Source organism: Remersonia thermophila, chromosome 6 (genome assembly GCF_042764415.1).
Source record: "Remersonia thermophila strain ATCC 22073 chromosome 6, whole genome shotgun sequence".
Taxonomy (NCBI): Eukaryota; Fungi; Ascomycota; class Sordariomycetes; order Sordariales; family Chaetomiaceae; genus Remersonia; species Remersonia thermophila.
In genome coordinates this window covers 1,461,705-1,478,159 of record NC_092222.1, presented here as the reverse complement: position 1 = coordinate 1,478,159, position 16,455 = coordinate 1,461,705, and the positions used below count along the sequence as shown (strand labels likewise).

Genomic DNA, 16,455 nt, shown 5'->3' with positions numbered 1-16,455 from the left:
GAGCCTCCGCTAACTCGACTCTCCGCCAACAGAGACAGTCAAGATGGGTATTTCTCGGGACTCTCGGCATAAGCGCGCCGCCACTGGCGCCAAGCGGGCGTAGGTTTTCCTCCTGTGCGCATTGATGGGACGGTTCTGGTCGGTCGTGGCTAACATGGGCTTTTCTCACTGCAGTTTTTACCGTATGTCCTAACCTCCGTCCCCGTTCCGCGTGTCTTTCCACATAATAGCCCCTCGGCATTCGGGGGCACTCGAAGGTCCGCTTGGGAGGTTCCCACGGCGTGGTCTTCTCTGCTCTGTACCTCGCTGGCTGGGAGGGCGGGGCGAGGAGAGCACGCTGTGGAAAACCGACCCCATGCGTTCTGAGCCTGTTCAACGCACAGAAAGAAATGCGAACATTTCTGACAGCTGCGTACAGGGAAGAAGAGAGCCTTCGAGGCTGGTCGCCAGGCCGCCAACACCCGTATCGGCCCCAAGCGCATCCACGTTGTCCGCACCCGCGGTGGCAACCACAAGTACCGTGCGCTCCGCCTCGACTCGGGTAACTTCGCCTGGGCCTCGGAGGGCATCACCCGCAAGACCCGTGTCATTGTTGTTGCCTGTACGTTGCCCCGTTCCTGCGCCCATACATACATGCCTGGTTCCCACGAGGCCAAACCGCATGCTAACCCTCCAATCTGTGCAGACCACCCCTCGAACAACGAGCTTGTCCGCACCAACACCCTGACCAAGTCGGCCGTCGTCCAGATCGACGCGGCTCCTTTCCGCCAGTGGTACGAGGCCCACTACGGCCAGCCCCTCGGCCGCCGCAGGCAGCAGAAGCAGGGCCAGACCGTGGAGGAGGTCAAGAAAAGCAAGTCGGTCGAGAAGAAGCAGGCCGCTCGCTTCGCCGCCCACGGCAAGGTCGACCCGGCCCTCGAGAAGCAGTTCGAGGCCGGCCGTCTGTACGCCGTCATCTCGAGCCGCCCCGGCCAGTCCGGCCGCTGCGACGGCTACATCCTTGAGGGTGAGGAGCTCGCCTTCTACCAGCGCAAGATCCACCACAAGTAAACGCTGGGCGTTGGGAGATAGTGGTAGCGTGGGGAGGAATTGGAGGTATAAGTCTGGGCATGGGATTGCTGCATCGGCGTTTCGCCTTGGTGTTGATGGGGTTATTTACGGTCGCCGGCATGCCGCCGAACTCGTCACTTTAGTGGGAGGCGGTGGCCATGAGGGGAAAAGCGGCCAACGCAACGTCTCTTCCAGTTGCTTCGTCACCGGTAACAAGGGCACGGCAGGGGGATATTAGGGCAATGGAACACAAAAGAATACCACCACCACAACGGAGCAGCGCGAGCAGACCCAATCGATCCAGACTTGAAGGGGACATACCCGTCCTGTTCTTATGTTTGTGATGCGTGTGCCTCGATGTAGTCCACCGGGGAATGTGCCTTCCATGATGTCTCCTATAGACTACACAAAGGCTGGCCTGGAGCCATGTCCCTTCTCTTGCGAAATGGAAATGTTGAAGCAAAGTTCATTGTTGGAAGACCTCTCCTATCCCATTAAACACTTAAAGTATACCTAGGTAGCCACAAGGCCCAAGCACCCAACTCCAGACACATTTGGTGGATTTTGGGTACATAATAAGAACCGAAAGTTACGACGACTCCTTTGTGTTGAATGTGCATAATCCTCGGACAGACACGCCTCGAGATGCGGTTGGGATATGCAGTTCCATCCCACAGACACTCATCCTCCCCCTTTCATCGGCGAATCGACAACAAGTGTCTATGAGTCTTCATGCTTGCTTGGATTTTATAACGTGATGCTGGAGCGATGAACCCAAAACCTAAACGCGCCTTCCGTTTTATCGTACCTTATACAAACAAAGCTTTCGCAAACCCAACCTTATTCTAATGCCCTAGCCCCCCCCCCCCAAGCTCTCAGTCTGGACTTCCCTGCTCCTATCCCTGCCCTTGAACGCACACGCGTGGCCCCGCAATGGTCCCCATACCTCTCTATCACCATGTTCTTGTATCCATCGAAGCGGAAAATGAGAAGTCAAGAGTCTCACGTTGAGAGAGGTTCTGTTACACTGTCCATGTTGGTTCAGGTTCGAGACTCGGGCTGGCCATCTAGGTCGGGGATGAGTTCCTCAACCCGACGCGGCTCATTGGAATTGCCGCTTGAGATCCGTCCACTTCCTCGTCAGGGCCTCGTGTTGCGAGTTGATCTGCCGTCGGATTGCGGTTAGCAACAGGATCCAAACCAACGGGGCGGACCATGTCGGATAGGCGGTGGAAAAGGCTTACCTCGGCATAACGCATCTTCGTCTGCACCAGTTCCTCCTCCAACTCCGCCAGCTCCTTCTCAAGGCGCTGGTTCTCCTCATGCACGTTGGCGTTGCGCTTCATCAAGTCTTCGCGCTCGGCCTGCCAGGCCTGCTCAAGCTCTGCAGGCTGCTTCTGGATAACAATGCGCAGTTCCTGGACCTGTATCTTAAGACCCTCATTCTCGTCGCGCAGCTCGTCATTCTCAACCTTCGTGTGCACCAGCTCGGTAGCAAGACTCGCCTGCTCGGCGTCGACCTGTTGCAGGCGCTCCTCGAGCTTCCGCATGCGGATGGCGTAGCTGGCATTGCTCGCACGTAACGCCTCAATCTCCGCTTCACGCTCCTTTTCGGCGCGCGTCTTCTCCTCCCACTCGACCTGGTACGCCTTGAGCATCTCGGGGGTGATTTTGACCTCACATGCGTCGCGCACCATCTGGTCGGCGCGGTACACCTCCTTATCGATGCTGCTGGACGAGCTGCCGAAGAAGCCATTCTCAAGGATGGAACTGGACGAGGGGCTCGAGTCGATGTAGACGTCAAAGAGGCGGTCCTTGAGGAAATCGGTGAGTTGCTTCATGTCAGAGATGTTCAGGAGGGTGGCAGCGTTCTTCTGCATCAGGACAATGCCGAACTTGAGGATAGCCGAGAGGCCCTCGGAGAGGATGAGGTCGTAGATGCGCAGGACGAGCTGGAGGGGGAAACGGTAGGCAAAAAGAGTCAAAAACCACTGCGTGGCGTACAGGTGCGGCGAGATCCCGCGCCGGCGGAGATGGCAATAAAGAGCCGGCTCCAGTTCCTCGAGGAGCCGCTCAAACTGGTAGAGATGGAGGTGGAGGCCGGGCATGTCGTTGATGAAGAGCTCGCGTAGGTGATACTGGTTCATTAACCGCACAAGCAAGCAGAATGCCTCTTCGGCAGGCATCTAAGGTGTTGTCAGCGCATCAGCTTCCCGCGAACATCGCAAAGACGAAAGGCCACGTACGTTGAACAAGAGAGGCATGATCAAAAAGTTCATGCCCTGAGCGTAACCAACGCCCTCGTCGAACAAAGCGTAGGCTTTGCAGACGCCAAACAAGGACTCTTGAAGGCCCTGAGCAGCGGCAAACTTGGAATAGCTCGTCCTCGCACCAAGGTCCCTCCTGATAGTCTTCTCGAGCCTCTGAATCCTGGCCAGCTCCTCCTTCTCCTTCTTCTGCCTGTCGGCATCGGAGAGAGACTTGTCTGTTGGGGAAGGGACACCGTTGGAGGCTGAGCCCTCGGAGTGAACAGACGACGAGGAAGAACCAGAACCCTTGGCGTTCCCGTTGACGGCAGCGCCAATGGCTGCTCCGCCGCTGTTCCTATCCTTGCCCTTCTTCTCCTTGTCCGTACCTCGCGCGACGAGCTCGTGGTAAACGGTCTCGAGCTCCTCGTTCTTGCTTTGCGCCAGAACCTGCCAGATGACGCCTCGAATGGCGCTGGGAATGCCAGTCGCGATGGCCTTGTTCAGTTCCTCCGGGCTGGACCGGGCCACGGCGGCAGGACCCTCGTAAACGACGGCCTGCCATAGATCCCAGTCGACGGGGGCATCTGCAATGGTCGACGGGCCAGCGGTGACTCCTGCGGCGGTTCCTGGGGCGAGATTCTTGTCCGGATTGTTTGGCAACGGGGATGGCGGGGGTTGTATCCCGAGGCCCGTCTCGGCGCCGTCGTTGGCATTGAGGGCCTCCCTGTCCTCCTCAACGAGAGCATAAGCCTCTCCTCGCATGCGGAGCGCCTTGAAGCGGTCCTTGAGGCTATTGCGTGAGCCATTCTCTCGGCCTTCGCCCTCCTCCAGCTTGCTCAGCATCATCTCCGGGTTGCTCGTAAGAGTAGCAACGGAGCTCGCGGTATTTCTCCTGCCTGACGGGGCCGGCGGTGGGGCAGGTGGCTCCTTGGAAGAACTCCGGGACAACCAGGAGAAGGGGCTATTAAATTTCCTGCCCGTCGGCGCAGGAGCCGGAGCCGGAGCCGGAGCCGGAGCCGGGGCCGGGGCCGGGGCGGCGGCTGGCGGGCTCTTGGACCGAGTGTCAGCAGCTGCGGCAGCAGGAGGCGACCATGGCAAGGGCGGTAGCGCGCTGGTCAGGCTGCTGAGGGACATTGTTTTGGACTTTTCAGGTTGGGGACGGCTCTTCTCCGGAACAGGGTCAGCCGGCGTGCTCTTGGACGGCGGTTCGTCCTGTTTCGACGTGCTTGTCGGAACTGCAGCCACGGTAGGGGTCGCATCATCGTCCAAGTTCACGCTATCGAGCTCTTCGATGGCTGTCGGGGAGATGGGCCGTGGCAGCTTCTTTTCCACCGCCGCTTCTTGCGATTCGGGTCTGCCGTTGGCTGTTGCTTCCGGGACTGGAACCTCGGCATCGTCCTCTCCGTAGTTGGAGCTTGTCTCTTCGTCGATGGAATCTGAAAGGCGCTTGACGGGCCGTAGCTGTTTGGTTAGTGACCGTACCGATCCGGTCTCGACGGCGTCCTCGAAGGTGTCCTGTGGGCGTAGCGTAGCATGATCAGCATTCCGTCAAGCGGCGGCAGGCAAACACCCGCATCTCGCATGGCGGGAGAGCATACCGTGTCCTTCTCGGAGCCGTCTTTGGAGGCTGGTCTCGACCGGTCCTCAGCGTCCTTGTCAGAACCGTCTTTGGAGGTTGGTCTCGAGCGGTCCTCAGCGTCCTTGTAAGAGCCGTCTTTGGAGGCTGGTCTCGACCGGTCCTCAGCGTCCTTGTAAGAGCCGTCTTTGGAGGCTGGTCTCGGCCGGTCCTCGGTCTCCCTGGGGTCAGGGTCCGGCGTTGTCTGTGCTGTCTCTGGGGTCGCTGGGGTCTCTGCTTTCGGTGTCTCGATCCCGTCTGTCTGTCGCTGCTCCTCCTCCGGCTGCTGCTTGGCTATCTCTTGGTTGACCGACATGGCTGGATGTGCTTCACCAGCGGCAGCGGCAGCGGCAGCGGCAGTGTGTCCCGTTCTCGTCGTTGTAGTGTGCGGTTGACAGTGCCAAATCTATTACTGGAAGAGCCCTGTGTCGGAAAGCTCAAGACAGGAGTCGTGTGCCCATGGAATTTAGCCGATGGCGATGTCAGGGAGGGCGGGCGTTTGAGGAAGGTCGCGGATGGATCCTTGTCTTGGGGTCCCGTTGTGGGCTGGGCGTTTGTGAGAGCCTGTCAAGATAGGTGCGAATGGTAAGGCGTGCCCCGGAATGGCAGCGTGGACACGAGGGCAGATGTGAGGTGCTCCCGGTTGTGTTGGTATGTATGCTTGGATCTGGGAAATCTGGCTGGCGCCGTGCTAAATAAGGAGACAAGGGACAGGAAACCAAAGACGGGCCTGAATTAGCGAAGCCCCTCGACGCGAAGTCCCCACACTCGCGCGCCTGGGTCAGACCAGGGACCTGATGCTTCCAGGTTCGTTCCGTTCCGTACCGTACCGTACATTACACGAGCAAAAGCAGACAACTCCAAGGACACCTGACTCCTGCTGCCTCGCAGTCTGCACAGTATTTGCACCGACGCATGAGTTTTCCTTTCTAAAGAACACCTTCCCATGAATAGGGTGCAAGTACATGTGTGGCACGGGACAGCACACATGCATATGTTTAGCCATTTGAGGACATGCCACAGCGGCGGCTGATGGGGCTATGCCTCCGATGCTTTTCATGTGTCTTCCACGTTGTCCTCTGCATGTACAGTACAAAACGCCGCAATACCATGGACCTGAACGCCCAGGTCGACCTGATTCATCAACTACTCCACACTGGCAGGGACCTCTTTCTTTTCCCTTGTGTTCTTTTCTTTTGTTTTTCTCTTTTTTTTTTCTCAACTGCAAGAGTCGTATCTTGTGACCCCATAGCAATAACTCGTGGCTGGAGCTGTCAACTTGGCAGACGGTGTACGTCCTTGATGCTTTGGTATCTTACCGCGGCATCTCATGTCGACAACGACGCCGAGAAGCGGTTTTGGCTGCATAGGTTGGCTTCGGCGGCCGATGGCGCCACGAAACGGCAGCCACGACGCACATCTGAAACGAAACGGGCGCAGGGATCGACCTGCGGGCTTCCGCCGCTGAGATCTTGTAATCCACAAGCGAGCAGCCCGCCCTGGCCAATCATCGTCCATATCTCTGCTCTTTTCGTGTCGGCCGTCTTTCCCCAGGCCACTTGTCGGGGAACGAACGCTCGGCTGGATCCGAAACGTGTGTCTTGGGAGTCTCGTTCGTCATTGGGTTCCAAAGGGGCTGGGAGAGGTCGGCCCTGGCCTGCGACCACATCTCAACACCTCAATTCGTTCCAGAAAGCCCATCTCGGACCCGGCCCAAACTTAAAGGGAGACTACCGCAGGACCCCAGTCAGGGACAGCAAGGAGCATGACCGCCCGGACCCGGCAGCGCGGACACGCGAGATTGACAATTGCCGCTTTTTGGACGACACTGCCGGTCGCCCCAGGTTGCGGCAGGAAGCCCTGGTTCGAGCAATAATAGGCTTGATATTAAGATGCATGGTTGCCATCCGGGTTTCTGGACGAGGTGTGGGCTGCCACGAGGAATTTCTAAACAATATCTCCGATGTTAAGCTTGTCAACCACGTTCGTGACCACCAGACGGGACAAGGCCAGATCCTGAGTGTCCAGGGCGGGTAATTTCATTCATCATGATGCGTGCAAGCCACAGTCCGGTCGAAACCACTAACTATAATACACCACAGAAACGACATTCCATGACGCCTGCCCTTGCAAGGCAAGAATACATATGCTGTGCCGTGAGTCAAGCTCCCATTCTACGGTGCAGATTCGGGACGTTTCCTCAGACATAATCTCTCTTCAACCCCCCAATGCTTCGCTGTGCTCCCCTGGAGCCCAGCCACAAGGTCGTCATCAGCCCTCGAACAAACCCTGCCACCCCAATTCCCTGAGCAGAACCGAGTCAGCAGCAACCGCCAAATCCCGAAACGCTCCCGGACGAAATGTTTCTGAGCCCGGGCCGGTCCTCAAGCTCTCCTTTTTGACCAGCTCTGACCGCTCTGACTGCTCTGACCCTGGTCCCTGGCCCTTCTCGTCAGGCGGCGGCCATGTCCGCTGTCGCTGTGGGTGACTCCTCCGGCGCCTTCTCCTTTCTTCGTCCGCATCCTCCCCAGGGGGCTGGTGCTCAGGATCTTGACTGAAAGTCTGCTGTTTGTGCTGCAGCTTGTGACTCTGTCTGCGTTGCTCGATATCATGTTATTCGGACAGTCGTTGCAAGCACTGCTACGGCTGCTCCTGCTGTTGTTGCTATTGTTCTTCTATGTCCATCAGAACTCTCTGGCATCTTTTTCCATCGGATTAGACAGCAGGAGTTGCCTGCGTCAATTCTTTTTGTCGGAGAAGCGTCCGTACCTTATACTGCGAAACCTCTAGCTAGCTTTCTCAGCAGGAACTGGTCGAGGATTTTGGGACGAAACAAACGTTGAGCCTCTCTTCTTAGACAGCAAGATCCTGGGTGGCTTCTTGGGCCTAAGATGTGGTGTTTAGAAAAATATCATGAGGCAAAACCAGGGGTCGGTTCCTTCATCAAATACGCAAAGATGCAAAGCGTTTAGCGCTGTGTTTTTAGTGCCTAGGCATACGAAGCTCATCTGCCAGAGAACTCCAAAGAAGAAGTCATATCGAGGCCGGTTATTTTCTGCCGACACTGCAATGCATGGAGGGCATCATTGTCATGTGTACAAGACCATCCACAAGACCACCCGGCCCTCTTGCCAGCAACCCTTCGAAAGCAACGGCGACCAGAGGTATAACATCTGGAAATCTGCTGAGATGTACCCGTTGGAATATCTGCCCGGGTACATATTGGCAAGGAAATGGGGAGTGATGATGCGAGGCTGAGTGGCAGCAAGAGTGCACTTCAGGGCAAATGTTTACTACACGCGAGGGCCGTGCCTGGTTGTGTGCGGTTACCATGGCCAACACACCGAAACAATCACCGAGGATTAGCCTCGCTCCGGACTATTATCACCAATGGAAGAGATTTCTGCAAATAGACAGATGTTGGCTGGACGATACTTGTCTTGGGTGGGAGAATCACCGCTAGTCAAACAGTCTGGGTGGGCATTGCTCACATGGAGCTCTCAAGCACGGTCATGATCTGCTATTTCTCCAAGATGTTCTGGCCGACTCTCCATAATACCGGTTTGCCAAAGAGAAGCCTCCCAAGTCATCGACTCCCCGTCCCAGCAGGTGCCCCAGGTTCCTAGAGTCTCCCATAGGTATCCACCACATACAGATCCTGATGATGCCTCCCGTAAACTACCAGAAGCAGCCCTTTCCCAAAACAACGCCTGTTGTCTATATCCCTTTGAGTAACGCCAATGCCCAAAATCATCAATCATCTTCCCTTCCCCTCCAACCCAGCGATACCTATAGGCTGAGCTGCCTCTAACAACCCTACCCGAGACGACTCCGTGCTTTCGATGCTACATGTCCGCCGGAGCCTGTTGAACTTGAACAACCCCTTGCCGCCGCTATAGTTTTTGCTTTCTTTGCGTGATGGTGATTGCTGCCGTATCGGTGGCGGAGCGAACGGTTGGGTGGGCGCATTGAAGCAAGAGGAGCAGGGACAAAGGGATGAGCTCGGCATGATGACCGGTGAACGTTGAGTGTGGGCACCGGGGTCGGTTGATAACTAGAGCGTTTGGTAGGCCGAAATGCCTCTGCAAAGAAGGGGGCTATCTATCTCCTTGATCCACTAGCCTGCATGGCAAGTGAGGCGGGATGATGGCGTGTGCCTTGGCTTTTGATGTTGTATTCTCGGAGGTGAACCCCCCCTCTGTCAAGTCCAGGTTTCCGGAATGCGGGTGAAGCCGGCTGACCAAACCAAAGGGGGTGTATGGCTCAGATAGGAGATTTATATCAACGACAAGAAACAGCAAGCACCACCGTATCCATTCTCTTCTCATTGCCCAGAAACGCTTAAGATGGCTTTTCGAACCGGGCTGTTGGGGGCCGCTGCTTTATGCCGGATAAAGAGCCCCAAAACTCAGACTTCGATTGGTCGACTCGATGAGATCGGAGGGGGGAGGGGTTGGGCTGAAGCGTCTGGGCAATATCACATGGATCTTGCAAGGCACCACAGAACTCGGATGGGAACGTGAACATGTTGATGGATTCCAGAGATGTCTTGCGAAACATGCCCGTCCCCTAAGCTTGTGACACATTCTAGAAGATTTTTGGGGTTGAACAATTTCACCATAGATGACGTGATCAGCCGATTGTGGATCTATCGAGATAAAACACCCCGAAAGAACTGGCAAGAAATTCTTTTAGAGTGACGATTACGAGTTGGCTCACCCAGATGGAAGGGCCATGGGGTTTCTTGACTTGGTTCAGCTGTGAAACAAGACGTAGCGGCTATGAGAGGCTCAGCGGTGTTGTAGGGAGACAGATGAAGAGGGTGGTGATTTGTTCGAAAGGGAGGCAAGAATGGGAGAACAACATCAGAAACCCCTGGAGGAATCAGGGAGCAACGCATGCCATTGCCGAAGCCAAGTCTATGTACCTCCCCAAGTGGGAGCCACACTCCCGCGATTACCTCGTCACCCATTAGAGATAAGCAACGAACACCTTGCAGCGACCAGGGACAAACAGCTTTCATTAACCCCCACGGTTGGTAGGTCAGGATGTACAAGTTAACGCACAATGGCGCAAGGTCGTAATGCCATGGCTCTTCCTGTATCCCCATGCCCGAAGTCTATCCATCCAACCTCCTAGTTTCCAGCCACCTACCCGACTCTAGATGCCCAGAGTAAATTCGACGCCAACGTCAATGTCACGAGCTGTAAGGAGAAGAGTTAGTTTGGCGAAGCACAAGGATACTACGCAAATTAAATAACAAAACGGGAAAAAGGGGAAAAAAAAAGAAAAAAAAAGGAGAGAGAAGACTCAGCTCCGCCACGCACCCATCTTGACCACCTTGGACAGCTGGACAGCCTTCTCGGCGGCGCTCTGCAGGTCATCAATCGAAAAGATCTTCAAGCCCGAGTCGTTGATGAGCTGGTGGGCTTGCTCCATGTTGGTGCCCTGCAGGCGGGCAATGATGGGAATCTTGAGCTCGAGCGAGCGGACCGTGTTGATCAGGCCGTGGGCGATGGCGTCGCAGCGCACGATACCGCCAAAGATGTTGACAAAGATGGCCGTGACCTTGGAATCGCTTGTGATGAGCTCGAAAGCCTCCTTGATGGCGGCGGGGGTGGCACCGCCGCCGACGTCGAGGAAGTTGGCGGGCTGCCCGCCGTTGAGCTTGATGATGTCCATGGTGGCCATAGCCAGACCAGCGCCGTTGACCAGGCAGCCGATGTCGCCGTCGAGCTTGATGAAGTTGAGACCGGCGTCGGCGGCCCGCACCTCCTCCGGGTCCTCTTGGGTGGTGTCGCGCCAGCTGAACACCTCCTTCTGGCGGAACTCGGCATTGTCGTCAAAGCCGAACTTGGCATCCATGCACATGACCTTGTAGTCGGAGGTTTCCGACAGGGGGTTGATCTCGATCTGGGTGGCGTCCTTCTCGAGGAAGATGCGGTACAGCTTCTGGATGGTATCCTTGGCGTCCTCGATGCACTGCTCGCTGAAGCCGAGCTTGGTGGCAATGGAGCGGGCAATCTCGTCGGTGACGCCGACGTTGATGTCGATGTTGGTGGTGATGATGGCGTCGGGGTTCTCCTTGGCGACCGTCTCAATATCCATGCCGCCCTGGGACGACGACACAATGACGGGGCTCTGGGTAGCGCGGTCCATGAGGATGGCCAGGTAGAACTCGCGGCGGGCGAACTTGCGCTCGCAGATGTAGACGCCGTTGCACAGGCGGCCGGCGGCGCCCGTCTGCTTGGTAATGAGCTTGTGGCCGATCATCTGCTCGGCGAACATCTTGGCCTCGGTGGGAGAATAGATGACGCGCACGCCGCCCTTGAGCCCGTTGTCAAAGGTGCCCTTGCCACGCCCGCCCGCGAGCACCTGGGCCTTGATCACCATGTCCTCGGTACCAATCTGCTTGGCCACCTCCTCGGCTTCGGCGGCGGAGTGGGCGACGCCGCCCTTGGGAAGATCGATGCCATACTATATATCGTGTTGCGTCGGGTTTGCGCATATCAGCTAGGATGTCCTGCCTCGGCACTTTCTCCTCCCCCTCCTTGTCCTTGTTCGGTCGCAGTCTCACCTGGCGCAGGAGGTCGGCGGAGCGGTACTCGTGGATGCTCAAAGCTCTCCGCTGCTGTTGCGCGATGCTCTGGATTCTGGGCGACGGCGAGGCCTGGCAAGTTTGGGCGTCTTGTTAGCCGCGATAAGGGGAGGGGGAAGGGTGAGGGAGGGGGAACGAGTCAGAGCTCGCCGAACCTTAGGCACCGCAAAGGCAGACGCCAGCACGCGGCTGCGACCGAGGCGATACATTGCAGATTAGGCTGTGATGGAGAAAAATGAGGGACAGCTAAGGAGAAAGGGGAGGGAGAGGCGGGATTCAAAATTCCCCAAAGAAAGTATCTTGTTTGTTCTTGGTTCTGACGAAGAGAACTTGATCCTAATTTGGCTTCGCTTTTGAGAAATGACGCTCCCCCTAGAGCCCCAAGCAGTCGGTGCAGCTGACTGCGGCAGGGGCGCACGGGACTTGCCGAGCCAGTTGATGCAACCAATCGATCGCTGCGGCCACGGATGTTATCACCCGGCGACCAGCGACCAATCTGTTGGCTCGGGCGCTTGTGGGCGGTTTGCAGCGGACTTCGGTTCTTTAGCTCGGGCTGCTGTCGATAGCCAAGCGCCGCGGACATGAACAATCGATTGCCAGCGTTCCAGGTTGCTTTTGGTCAACTCACGTGTTTTTTTTTTTTTTTTTTTTGGTTGTTGTCATTTTGTTGTTGCGGTGGCCAGGCAGCTTCGACCACTTTGTTTACAATCACATTCAAAAGCCCACCCAACTCGAAGGGCGCTGAAACTCTCGGGGTTTCGAGGGCGAGTCGCCATGGCCCGAGCTGTTTGTGTCCACGCCGCTCATTTTGAACCCCGGTTCTAACCGCAGCATGGGGGCTTAGGTTTCACCGGGTCACAGCCGTAGCTACCTACAGATTCAACACCTCGCTTTGTGTACCTCATTTGCTCGTAGACTCAATCTTTCACCTGGCCGTTCTTGCTGATCATGGACCCTTTTCTCACATGCCACCGCTCGCAGCCGGCATTCCCATCCTCCTCAAATACTCTGGGTTCAACCCCTCGGCTGCCTCGTGGTGTTCCATGTGTTCAAACCAGCGTCTCCACCGCTCGTATTGCTGCTGTTGCTCGCCCTCCTTTGTGTCCCCCTCTTCCTCCACAGCTGCCGCAGGTTTCTCACACACAAGCTGGTGCATCACCCTCCACCACGGTCCAGATCTGTCCGCCGCGTATGCCAGCATGATATGGGCCACGATTCCCGGGCCCATGCCCACCAGCGCGGCATGCTCGGCGCTGGACATGTCCAGGTCTGGATGCTGCGCATCCTCTTCTGAGACGTGACATGTCTTATCTTCTACTGCTCGTCGCTGCCGTCCCGTCTGTGTCTGCCGCCGCCATGCTTCGATTCCGGCTTGCGCCTGTTGCGCCCGTTCGTGGTTCAGCTCCACGATCAGGTTGGCCTGCCGGTCTAGCGTCAAGTAGTTGAGGACATCCTTGGGGCTGACCTTGACTGCGGGGTCCGTTTCGAGGTGGTTATCTGCTCAGGCGCCGAGGGTCAGCACGGTAAGGAAGGACATGGGTTTGGGCCACTCATACACAGAACGGTTGCGAAGGAGTTTTGAGGGTTGCACAGTTCATACACCACCAGCGGGATCGTCTTGGGCCCCAGGAGCAGCACGGCGTCGTACTCAGGGAGCTCGCAACACTCGAGGACGCTGGAGGTGGCGCCAAAAAAAGACATTGACAGGCTATGTCAGTCTCTCTTGCGACAAGAGCACCCTTGCTCTTGGACTCTCTCACCTGTCCGCCGAGCTCGAGGCCTGCACGTCAAACCATCTCCTCCGCCAGACCCCAAATTTGCTTTCGAAGTCGGCCACGAATGCCGGGAAGGCCGCCTTGAGCTCATAGTAGATGCGCTCGGCGAAGGCGCGGGCCTCCGGATCAAGCCCCGGGACAGGCCCGAAATGGTTCCAGCTCAAGTCGACCATCGAAGTCTTGAAGGCAAGGGCATGGAGTCAACTTGTACAGCACAGTACACACTGCTTTCAGAGCGAGATCACCGTGAACTCTGTCTTGGTTGCCTCCCGGCATCACTCCGCAGCCAGGGGGAGCCGGACCATGGATATATTATCCGACAGCCACCAACAACGCATGACCCCCGCCCGGATCTTTCGAAGACCTGCTGCCTGTCTGGCGGTGGAAGAACCCTATCACACGATGTCTTTCAGGCTACCATGTATCCAGAGCCTGGAGACCACTGGCACCGAATAGTCTATCGGCCCAGTCTAGGCAGACCTTTAAAAGCTCGTTGCTGCTGACTGCAGGAAGCACGGTTGGGCAGAGCCGGGTGGTAAGCGACCTGCAGGTCGTAGATATGGAAAAACCAGTTACCTGACCGTCAGAGGGCCGTCCGCCTACCCAACTCAGGCTAGAGCTTATTTTGTAGCCGTCTATCCTATCATTCGAATTGAAAAAGAAGCAATATCGTGGCATCCCTCCCACCCTCGTCCTCGAGGTCTTTGTGGGACTGGTTGCACCAGACATCTCGGCGGGCTTGGGGGTTTCTGATGTTATCCGTCATAGTCTTTCCCGAACCACGTCGTCCAGCCCTTCCGTGATCTGAAATCGACTGATGCAGAAGACAAGATATGAAAAACACCAAACAATTCCGCTAGAAAGAGAGGGTCCTATTTTTTTTTCTTTTTGCCTCTTTAGTAGCAGTAGAAGTTACGGCAAGGAACTTCAGGTCAAGGTTGTGAGTCGAACGCGCGGACACCCATTCCATCATGGGCGTAATGTTACCGTATCGTTACTTTCTTTCCGCTGAAGATCAAAATTTCCATGTCCTTCGCTCACGCACGCGCTCATCGGTCCACAGCTCAAACAATCTTCTTCTCACATGTGTAAACAACCCGGCATTTCAGAACAGCAGTAATAGGTACCTAGGTACCCATTTATAGCAGCACTCACTGCTGGATACCGCAACAGAACTTATTTTCCATCACTGGTTCTCGTCTTTCCGGCCGTTCAACCAACTTCAACCTCGCCAACTCTCAGGAGGCTTCAACATCAACACACAATGGCCCGTCTCGAAGACCCCGATACCCAAACCAAACCTCCAACCGCCGCAGCCTTCAATGCACTGCATAACCGCATCTCTCTTCTCCTCGACCAGCGCCGTTCCCTGGTGTCCACCCCTACCACCGCTACGTCATCCTCTCAAAAGAACAAGCACCTTGCATCCTCATCTTCTGCCTCACCCACCCCACCAGTCTTCCGCTCAGGCTCAAGCACGTCTTCCTCCTCTCTTCCACAGCAGCAAATCTCCCGCCGCCAGCTCGCCCTCGATGACGATGATGACTTCACCATCGGCCTCGAAAACGCAGGCATTGGCTATGTCCCGCCTTCAAAAGCCGGCGGCCAGGGGGCCGTGAAGGGGGCGGACAAAGGCCAGATCGGCAGCACCACCGGCAGGGATGGTGGCAAGAAGGACGCAGAGCAGCAGATTTTGCAAAAGAAGGTCCTCGGTCGGAACGCGGCGAGGCAGCTTGCCGAGGCACATGCGAAGAAGCAGAGGCGCGGCGCTGGTGGGGCGGATGAAAGCGAGGATGAGGATGATGTTGGGAGGGGGGCGTTGGTGAGGAAGAGGAAGACTGCTGTAATACCCGATGTTGGCGGTGATGTTGACGGGGCGAGGAGGGAGAAGAAGAAAGCCCGTCGTGAAGATGAGGGTGCCGGAAAAAGCCACGAGGAGAAAGCTGCACAAGACGAGGAAGAGCGGACGAGAGCAGAGGGAGGAGAGGATGCCGTCATGACGGACGCCGGGGAGCAAGCAGCCGGGCCCAAGGCTCCGGCGGAAAACCGAGAGCAGACGGCCAGCAGCGAGGCGAAGCGGAAGAAGAAGAAAAAGAAGAAGAAGCAGAAGCAATAGGAGGAAGTGAATGGGGCAACAGAAGCCAAGACGGATGAGGATGACGACAATGTGACGGATGGAAAAAGGGTGCGGAGGTCGAGGGCGGCTGTTTACCAAGAACTCAAGAGAGGCTCCGAACAGCCCCGGGACCATGGCCGTCGACAATTACCTACCTATGATGCATGTCGCGAATGCGTGTATGCAATATAATGCTCATGGACTGAAAGAAGAAACCAAGGTGATTTTGTGATCAAAGAACACGACCAAGTCCTCGACTGTACTCTGCCCATCCAATTACACAATAGCAAAAGCAGAGCTGCCTCAGTTCGCCAGAAGACGATAATGGATGCCCGTTCTTCCCACCCATCCACAACCCTACTGCCCAAGGTACCCAAGGTCATCCCCATATTCTTCCAGCGTCTGGTTGTACCAGCCATGAAGCCAACCCCTCCTCCATCCATCACCTCCCACACACAGGATCCCCAATCTCTGATGTTAGCCCGGTGGTGTAGCCCAAGGCATAATGAACCGCATGTCTAAACAACCTTAAAGAAGGAAACAGAGAATGCAAACGTACGGTTCGATAGTAAGGCAGACAAACAAGTAGATACGTAAATAATGATACATTCCCGTGAGCTCTGTCAATTGGAGCCTGGAAGTTTTTTTTAAACAAAAAACAAAGAAAATCAATGAGAAGAAATTGACCAAGGGAGTGTGAGGGTATCGCGTGGCAATTACCGGTGTTGATTTCCCAACCTCGCCAGGGGCCGCCGGTTGGCAACGGAGCATGAAGAAAAACACAGAGTCCGGGCCCGGGCTTGATTGCTATATGTACCCCTGGTATGGCAGAGAGAAGAAAGCATGCTAACCGCCCTGAACAGATCCAATAAATCCGATCTAACCCTCCTTGATTTGTCCGATTGAAGCATTGGTCGAGTGTCCTGAGATGACAGAAATACCACGCAAGACTGACACCTATCCGTTCGCCTGCCCGCCTGGCCGAGATGTACGCCTTTGGTGTGCATAGTCGTTGAAACGGTGTCAACTTGCAAGCCTGGCTGACAACTTGC

General features: G+C 56.2%; 5 protein-coding genes across 5 annotated transcripts; 2 read left to right on the top strand and 3 right to left on the bottom strand.

Annotated features, from left to right (window-relative positions):
* Positions 1-43: 43 nt before the first annotated feature.
* VTJ83DRAFT_6591 (40S ribosomal protein eS8) lies at positions 44-1,050 on the top strand (the record flags this gene model as incomplete). The annotated part of the gene is made up of 4 exons (XM_071013319.1): positions 44-99; positions 175-182; positions 419-601; positions 686-1,050. 4 exons carry the CDS (start codon positions 44-46, stop codon positions 1,048-1,050), a joined length of 612 nt encoding a protein of 203 aa, XP_070864218.1.
* Positions 1,051-2,152: 1,102 nt separating this feature from the next.
* Positions 2,153-5,230, bottom strand: VTJ83DRAFT_6590 (uncharacterized protein; the record flags this gene model as incomplete). Its single annotated transcript, XM_071013318.1, has 4 exons — positions 2,153-2,215; positions 2,295-3,236; positions 3,297-4,814; positions 4,898-5,230. The coding sequence occupies 4 exons, from the start codon at positions 5,228-5,230 to the stop codon at positions 2,153-2,155; spliced, it is 2,856 nt and encodes a 951-aa protein (XP_070864217.1).
* Positions 5,231-10,074: 4,844 nt separating this feature from the next.
* VTJ83DRAFT_6589 (uncharacterized protein) lies at positions 10,075-11,721 on the bottom strand (the record flags this gene model as incomplete). Its single annotated transcript, XM_071013316.1, has 4 exons — positions 10,075-10,118; positions 10,242-11,391; positions 11,492-11,584; positions 11,668-11,721. 4 exons carry the CDS (start codon positions 11,719-11,721, stop codon positions 10,075-10,077), a joined length of 1,341 nt encoding a protein of 446 aa, XP_070864216.1.
* A 752-nt stretch (positions 11,722-12,473) lies between these two features.
* Positions 12,474-13,460, bottom strand: VTJ83DRAFT_6588 (uncharacterized protein; the record flags this gene model as incomplete). Its single annotated transcript, XM_071013315.1, has 3 exons — positions 12,474-13,009; positions 13,069-13,187; positions 13,273-13,460. The coding sequence occupies 3 exons, from the start codon at positions 13,458-13,460 to the stop codon at positions 12,474-12,476; spliced, it is 843 nt and encodes a 280-aa protein (XP_070864215.1).
* Positions 13,461-14,551: 1,091 nt separating this feature from the next.
* Positions 14,552-15,403, top strand: VTJ83DRAFT_6587 (uncharacterized protein; the record flags this gene model as incomplete). Its single annotated transcript, XM_071013314.1, has 1 exon — positions 14,552-15,403. One exon carries the CDS (start codon positions 14,552-14,554, stop codon positions 15,401-15,403), a length of 852 nt encoding a protein of 283 aa, XP_070864214.1.
* Positions 15,404-16,455: the final 1,052 nt, after the last annotated feature.